The 9198-nt window shown below is 41.6% G+C and overlaps 1 protein-coding gene across 1 annotated transcript in view; it reads right to left on the bottom strand.

Annotated features, from left to right (window-relative positions):
- Window positions 1-3684: 3684 nt before the first annotated feature.
- Window positions 3685-9198, bottom strand: part of DCAF4 (DDB1 and CUL4 associated factor 4) — a 693896-nt gene continuing 688382 nt past the window's right edge. Inside the window, exon 14 of the mRNA XM_044074668.1 lies at window positions 3685-4902. Coding sequence (XP_043930603.1) covers window positions 4685-4902 — 218 coding nt within the window. The 3' untranslated portion in view covers window positions 3685-4684. The remainder of the gene's footprint in view (window positions 4903-9198) is intronic.

Genomic DNA, 9198 nt, shown 5'->3' with positions numbered 1-9198 from the left:
TTCAGAAATCTTCCTTTTGTAGGGGAGGCAAATTACGTATCAAAAGGTCTACATCTTCAGCATTCTTAGTAGGAGAATTGGTGGTGGTGGTGAGGGGACTGGCAGACAGGCTAGCAAAGACAGCTGTGCTTAGTGCTAGTGAGAGAGGTACATCTCAATCGTTGATACGTTAAGTGTAACATTGGCAGACAATAGTGATGGGGTGTGTCCTCAGATTCCAGAAGCAAACGGGCAATGTTATTTCTACAGGACATTGGTCAGATTACATCTTGAGTATGACGTCCACAATACATGCTATGGAATAACTAGGAGAATGTTCTCGGCATTTACTCCAAAACAGGATGGGTCCCCTTGTTGGAATATTCCAAAAACTAGCCTTCAGACAATTGATAAATGAATGTTACACACATCATTAAACAAAGGTACTTGTATTTTTGTGTTTCAGATGGCAACTATCAAGAGCAATGTAAACACGAGTGGCGTGATGATTAAATTCTTATATCACTGAATGACTCAGCAATTATGGAGGTAAACTGAAAGATAACTTGGATACCCAGGACTACAGAAGACAAAACCCATATGATGAACCTGTCAAACATCACACACTTCCTGTATAGATATAATGGACAAACATATATGAATCTATTATTTAACGTTGGACTGATGACAGTTATATAAAAGAATATATGTGATGTATAACGTATGTAACTGGAAACATTAATATGTTTTGTTTTACATTAATGTACATTTGCCCATGCCTTAACTGATAATTTAGTAAATGTGTTAAAAATAACATACACATCTACCACACTGTTCTGGAGTCACAAGAAACTAAGAAGAGGAACTGAGTCTCGGACAGAAGGCTTCCTTCAGCTGCTGAATGTGTCAGTGATCCCGGAGCCTGCAGAACTGGCAACAGAATAACATCCTGGCTGAAAATGGTCCATAAATGATGCAGAACCACTTTAAAACAGGTATCACATAACAGGAAAGTTGGTGATATGGCTATTCTGTCAACTTCATCCACAGCTTCTGAAATAATAGATTTCCTGAAGGACTCTTCAGGAAGTCTGTGTAATTACTACTGAACAAAGCGTTAGATGGCAGCTAATGATACCGCACCTTCTGGTATTCACTATAACTGACATAAGCGCTGACATTTCTTCTGTGTTGAGAAGCTAGTGACAGTTCATTTCATAAGGAAAAACTAGAATGACGATTACCGTTGGCTCACTGGCAACAGTGGAGGAAGAAAAGTCATCAAAGAGTGACTGTATTAATGTTTGTAACTTTATTACATACAAAACAGATTGCTTCACTGTGTATGTCTTTCAGCCATACATCACATATAGAAAGAACATCACTTCATGGCCTATTTTTTAGCCATTCTTGAAACGTAGGACAGATTGTGCCTCAGAGTAAGTTTTTTTTATTACATGTAGGAAAGACCACCTAAGTGCTTCGGCCGAGTGAAAGATACAGAAGCGTTGTGTAAGCCAGTGTCAGAACAGCATGTGAATGTCTAGCAAAATCTGACGACAGGATGGTAAGTGCAAAAGGTTCAGAAAAAGATGAAATGGCATTTTAAAATGAAGGTGTCCTATGGCTGTGTAGGTATGCATGTGCCTCTCTCTCTCCAACTCTAGAAAGATGATGCAGAGCACTGAAATACGTCCATTTGCTTGGAAGTGTGGCAGAACTAAAAGCTGTACATGGGTAACACCCAGAATGGAGGAAGACCTGACAAGAAAACAAGTGCTTTTTCAGAAATTTATCAACTGTGAACTGACAGTTGTCTTTCTGAAAAGAAACTGGAGGAAGAATATAAAGGAGAAACTTACACCACATACAACGGCAAAACAGCACTTCCTATGTTCACAGTTTCTAACCCCCAGATGCAGACTTGCAAACCACTGCTTCAGGCTCTGGCTCTTAGCTGCATATTCTTACCATCACTTGGGCAAACTAGTTTAATATCTGGCAGGTTATATGAGACTCAAACACACCATTAAGGACAAGGTATAAGTGCAGATTTTTTTCTTGGGTAAGAGCACCATTCTTCAAAGAGCATATGACAAATCCCACCTGGAAGTGCAAAACACTAGCTTTGAGTTTGTGCATGTCTAGTGCATAAGTAAAGTAGGGATGCAGAACATAACACCGAGAATGAACACTGGCACCTGATACTAGTGTGTTAGTACTTACAGGCTACTACAGTAACACTGTTTCTGATGAAATAGTCAGCAATTCAAATTTTTTGTGCTCTAAACCAAAAAAAGGGTTATTGTAAGGGGAATGTTGTAGGAATCTTAGCTATATAATTAAGAGGGATAACCTTTATAATTAGGGGGAATACACAGACCACGGCATTGGAAAAGAGAGGAGCAAAGCCTCCTTTAAAAATCATAAAAACACTTTAGAAGGCTTCATTCTGAATGTCATTTTGTACATCTGAATTCATAAAAAGACATCTGCAGAAGTTAATGTAAACTAACCTAGAGCCGACCTTTATATATATATATATATATATATATATATATATATATATATATATATATATATATATGGGTCTATATATTTTTTTTCAAGTTATAGCATTGAGCTACAACTTGATGAAAAAAAAAACATCAAAACATAAACTCCTGATCACACTAAGCAGGAAGTGAGCACTACCAAGGGTCCTGCAGGACGGGGCAAGTTCATTTTGCACTCCCTTCTTGGAGTTAAAGGATTATGTGCAACAGTTTCAGTTTGACAAGCTGTATGCCAAATAAACTCTCTGCATCTATGTAAACATACAAAACATATACACACACACGCACACTACACATACAGGTCTACTTCATGTAACTGAATTTTCACTTACCCAAAACTAAAACGGACAAGATAACTTCACCGAAAAAAAATTACTTTCACAAACACTCAGACCATCACAGTTTTACTCTGTGAAAGTAACCGCTTGGCCACCATGACTTAATAAACAAACTGAAGCAAATCAAATCCACCCAACTAGGGGGCTTTGCCCCCCACCCCCCAACTAAATATAACAACTCCGTGATCGCACTAAAGTGGGGAAAAGGGCAATGTTCACCATGGCGGCCAAGTGTTTCCTTTCCGGGAGTAAAACTCCAGTGAATCGACCATTCGTGAAAGCAAGTTTTCAGCGACACCATCTCATCAAGTTTCGGGTAAGTGAAAATTCGATCATGTAAAGGGGTTCCACATATATGTATATAAATTGTGTGTGAGAGATATGGAGACAACACCTATCCATGGAATGCAAATAAATGTTTTCAATGACATCTTAGCTCTTATCAGTTAACTTCCACAGGTCTTATGTGCGAAATGCAAAGCACCAACATAGACCTGGCCTAGGCATTTGATACAATACTCCACTCAGGTATTGTGGGCAAACTCACCGAACCAGGCATAAATCCTTCATAACTCAGTGGATTGCCATATGGCTTACAGACAGGACCCAAGAAGTCAGGATTAGTGAGACCAGCTTTACAGAGAGGCAGGTCATCAGTGGATTACCATAGGGCTCTGTGCTGGGCCCACTCCTATTTGGAATTTACTTCTCAGAGGTCAAGGCTAATGTCAAGAGCCTCAGGCTCACCAATTTCGCAGATGACTGCAAACTGGGAGCCATCATAAATTCCCCCTTTGACACCAACATCCTGCAAGAGGGTCTAATGCAGAGAAATGACTGGTGCTTAAGGATTAAAACTCAATGCAAAGAAGTGAATTTTGGGAAAATGTCCACCCAGGCAAATTACTGCATTGATAAGACACCCCTAAAGAGTTGACCCGGTAGTTAGAAATCCTGGAACATATGAAGACAGTAATCTGGCCTTTGACCAACACGTAGCCAAGGCAGTAAGAAAATTATTCTATGCTGCCCAAATTGTAAAGGGCATGGCATCCAGCTCCAAGGAAGTTACAGAACCACTCTACTCGTCCCTAATTAGATCCATCAAGTCCAATGCCCCTTTCAGTATATAACTAAGCATATGCAACAAGCTGCCTCACCAAGAGAATCCAGAGTACTAACAGAACATCATATGCAGATCACCTTAGAGCCCTGTTTCTACACTCGGTCCATTACAAGTTGTTAAGAGGTGATCTGTGCTTGGTATATAAGGCATCCTTAGATTCAGCCCTGATGGAGCTTTTGGACAAAACAAGCAGCACCATAAATGCTATAGCCATGGATCTGAACTTTTCTTGCAACCTAAATAGAACATGCTGGCAAGACAGATATGTATCTCAAAGGATCCCCTTGCTCTGGAATTGGCTCCCCATACAAATGAAGCTTAGTATATACCTATGAACCTATGAAATGACTCCTTCACAGTAAAAGCTTATGTATACAAATACATAATAACATTGTTTGAAGTGGAGGCTTGAAAAGTATTTCAAACTGCATCATTAACCTACATAACTCACACTGCAGAGCAGCGTAAATCTGTCATGCTAATTACATTAGTAGGAAAAATTCCTAGGGTTCCGAAATTGGCTACTACATAATATTAGTCAACCCCTAAGTAAATGAAAGATGCCCTCATTGATGAGGCATTCTTTCTACTCGAGGAAGGGTTCACCTACTGATTTGTATGTTCAATAAATTTCACAGCATTTTCACACTGATCAAAAACTGGAGCGTAAATGTAGTCCCTCCTTTTCACAGTTGGCATCTCTGATACTCTGAGTTATAGGAGAAAAAGTAGAGATCTTGTTTAACAGCCATAAGCATTCCAGGCAGTGCCTGTCTTCCACCTAGGCAGGATGATAGGGCCACACATGGAATGGTGTCCTTGGATGCTGGGTAGGGGGAGGGGATGGTTCGGAGAAGCTTAGTATCCTGCAGACTCCAGATTCTTGTGTAACAGTCCTGGCCAACTGAATAAAAACAAAACAATAAGTTAATTCAGAACTGTCAGTCATAATGTTTACAGTTTATGTAGCAAACTCTCTCTCGATATCTAGTGTACAACAGCAACATGTGCAGCAACATAAGCAGAATAAACTTTCATGTTCCAAGGACATATTACTAAGGAACAAATTAGTCTTACTGAACTATATTATACAACACATGCACTAGAACCCCATACTTATACAATTGTTGCTACGTCCCTTAACAGCTGAGTACTGGGAAGAAAAGTTCCAGATGCAAAAATGTAAACAAGTAATAAACAGAATAAAACAGGATGAGGTACAATAACAGTATAAATGACAGCAATTGCAATAATCAAGTAGCATGCAAATAACGGTAGATAAAATATGCAACATGATAAAAATACAATGCAGTACTACATAAATACGATGCAGCCAGCTTTGTGGTATGCTTATTCCACAAATGTAGCATGACGCCAGTGTTTAGTGTAGCAAGTTGTAGGATTAGAGGCAGAGATGGTGTGGGAATCTTGATGCAGTAATAAAAGCTAATTACTAACTCAGATGATGAATTACCAATTGAGATGATGAGGGCAGAATGAATAATTTGAGATTGGCGGACATGACACATAGTTAAGAAGAGTGAGGTATGGAGAGTAAAAGGACAGGAGTGATGGTGAAATGAAGTAAAAGGACAACATCAATACTACATCTTCTGACCCAAAACTGCTGCACATCCGCAAGTCAAATGGCATCAGAAATAATACCTGATGTGCAGATCTAAACCTCTTTTGCAACATCAACAGAATGGTTTGCAGAGAAAGGTATATCTCACAGAGGATACCACGCTTCTGGAAGACTCTCCACCCACATTAAACAAAGATCAACCCTGTTCATACTCAACCAAACCTGGATCTATGGATGGGTAATAGAAAATGTACCCTTGGACTGCCCCCTGTACTACTAATAGACAGAGGTAGCTCCTAAATGCCTTATCCCATGCATGGGTCCCCTCAGATTAGCTATGGTATTGATCCCAGTTGTTCTCATTGTGGGTAACGTATAATTAATGACCATGGGATGAGTAAGGTCAACACCACAATTATTATTATTATGGGAAACTGGCTAGGCTTAAAATGGCCGCAAGGGCAGCTAGCCTAGCACTTACTTATGAAGCTATAAGTGTGGCAGAAAAGAAACAAAGTCTATAGAAACTCGTGGCAAAATGAGTCAAATTTCAGATTATCAGTAGTAATATTAGTACATTTCTAACAGCTGTATATGTTAAGCTTGGACAGTACTGAGCTTGTAATCAATTTATTTATTTATTTATTACAGTTTACTGACTGAGGGCTGATCTATTGAGCTTTTCAGCCATGTCACAAAACAATTAGACAGTACAGTTAGTTTTGGAGAATATACAATAAAATCATATATACAAAAGGGCCTCACAGAAACAGATGCTTGGTGCCAGAGCCATGGGCTCAAGGTCAATGCCAAGAAGTGTATAGTTATCCCCTTTGGGAAAAACCATGTACCCATGAATTACCACATAGGTGGCAGTACACTAAACACCGAAAGTGTGATAAGAGACTTAGGAACACAGGTGGACAGTGGTCTCACCTTCGATAACCACATCGCCACAACAGTCAGGAAATCATTCTATGTGGCACACCTTATCCCTAAGGGCTTTTCATCCAGAAAAAAGGAGGCCATTGTCCCACTGTACTCATCCCTCATTAGACCCATCATAGAGTACAATGCCCCGTTTGGTATGTACCTCACAAGACATCTGCAACAACTGGAAAGGCCGCAGAAACACCTCGCTTAAAGAATCACAGGCCTAAAACAGATGCCGTATGCTGACTGACTAAAAAACTCCAGCTATACTCTGTCGCATATCGTCTACTCAGAGGCCATCTCTGCTTAACATACAAGGCCATGTCAAACCCAGAGCTGTTGGACATGGAAATCCCAATCCATCAGAGCCACATGCTCCAGGACCTAAACCTTGTCATCACAATGAACAAAACATGCTGGAGGGATAGGTTCCTGACCCAGAGACTCCCCATACTCTGGAATGGACTGCCCATACATGTCAAGCAGAGTGCTTCCTTGGCCCTCTTCAAAAGGAACCTTGACGACTGGATGGGAGATAGGAAATTTACCCCGGGGATCACATCAGTCACCCTGCTAGACAGGGTCCAGGGAAGTAAATAATGTGGGAAGAAATAGCCAGGGAATTGTTATGGCTAGGCTTGTATAGGCCCTAGGGCCGATAGCCTAGTACCAACTTATGAGTACAGAATCACACAATGAACATAATCAGGCAATTATAATAAGTAAAAAAATAAGTTATGTTCTTACCATAACGTTCCATCTGAGTAGTAGACTTCATTCTTCTGCACATATGGGTATATGGATCCGATTCGGATCCGTGCCGGCAAAACTTTTCAAGCATCAGCTCTGAGCTCCAAGCTCCTCCCTTACCTGTATTACATCACTTCCTCCTATCTAGCCCCAGATCGAGTTTGCTGACACTAAATGGCAACATAACCACAATCCTAAACAGGAAAAACCTGAAGAGTGAGGGGGATGGAGGGAGGGAAGGTGCAGAAGAATGAAGTCTACTACTCAGATGGAAAGTTATGGTAAGAACATAACTTCTTTATCTGAAGTAGTTGACTTCACTCATTCTGCACATATGGGACAGAGTCCCCAGCTACTAGTATTCCTGGGAGGCCCTTATGGAAGGATATTTCTGAGCACCGCAGAGCCAAAGGATGCTCTCCCTCTAGAAATGAGATCCAATTTGTAATGAGAGATGAATGTGTGCGAATTGGCCCAAGTCGCTGCCGCACAGATATCGTCTAACGGAAGTCTTGTCCAGAAAGCTGCAGAAGTGGCCATTGCTCTAGTGGAATGAGCCTTCAATACACCAGGAGGAGATAAGCCTTTGTCCTTATAAACCTGTGCAATACAAAGAGTGATCCATCTTGCTAAGGACACTTTCGAAACCGCTTTGCCCAAAAATGGTTTAGAAAAAGAGACAAACAATTGATCCAACTTCCGGAAGGGTTTAGTCCTATGGAGGTAAAAATGAAGCTGTCTATGGACATCCAATAAATGAAGCTTACGTTCACCTCTAATTTGGAAATTTGGGAAGAAGACTGGCAAATTTATAGACTGATTAATATTGGCTGCTGAGGACACTTTGGGAAGAAAGGAAGGATTCATACGCAGCGAAACCCTATCCTTGTGGAAAACCAAATAGGGGGGCAAGGAGGATAAGGCCTGCAACTCTGAAACTCTCTTGGCTGAAGTGATGGTGACCAAGAAGGCTGTCTTCCACGACAAAAACTTCATCGGAACTGATCCGGCTGGCTCGAAAGGAGGAGAGGTCAAAGCCTGAAGGACTAAAGTCAGATTTCAGGGGGGCATTGTTTCTTTAACTGGAGGTCGCAATAAAAATTTGCCCTTCAGGAAAGCTTTAAACAAATTGCCAGAAGCCAGAGCAACCTTATTTTCACCCACATGAAAATTAGAGATGGCAGCCAGCTGAACCTTGATGGTGGAAGCACTTGCGCCTGATCGAAAAAGATCGGCCAGAAAATCCAGTATGACCGGGACGGGTGCTGTAAACGGGTTCAGATTGCGCTGAGAGGCCCAAACACAAAAACATCTCCACTTGCTATTGTAGAGTTTCCTAGTGGAGGTTTTAAGAGAAGCTACCAGAATATTCTTAACAGGGGACGAAAGTCCAGGAGTCCTGATGATCATGGGAACTGAAGCAGCCACACCGTCAGCTTGAGACTGTCCAGGTTGGGCAGGGGCAAGCCCAATGGGTGAGAGATCAGATCTGGGCATGGATCTAGAGTCCATGGAGGAGCCAACAGGTGAGACCATAGGAAGGGAAACCACACTTGACGCGGCCAGAAGGGATCTATGAGAATGACTTTGCACTGCAGCCGGCAAGCTCTCTGAAGGAACTTCGGAATAAGAGGTAACGGGGGATAAGCATACAGTAGCCCGGGAGGCTAAGCATGGACCAGAGCATCACTGGGGACATCCCCCGCAGGGGGGATCAGAGCGAAGAAGTTGCTGCACTTCGCGTTGGAAGGAGACTTGAAGAGATCGCAGCAAGGTTGACCCCAAACACGGAAGAACTTCTCCTCCACTGAATGTTTCAGAGACCACTCATAAGGCAGAAGGATTGCCCTGCTGAGACTGTCCGCTAGGATGTTTGAGCATCCTGGGATATGCATTGCTATGAGAAACCGGTTGGTGGATATGGCCCACTCC

The sequence above is a fragment of the Protopterus annectens genome, chromosome 6.part0, assembly GCF_019279795.1.
Source record: "Protopterus annectens isolate FY-2018-M chromosome 6.part0, PAN1.0, whole genome shotgun sequence".
In the NCBI taxonomy this organism is placed as follows: Eukaryota; Metazoa; Chordata; order Ceratodontiformes; family Protopteridae; genus Protopterus; species Protopterus annectens.
Note: the sequence above shows the minus strand (reverse complement) of the source record. Positions and strands in the feature narration are given on the sequence as shown.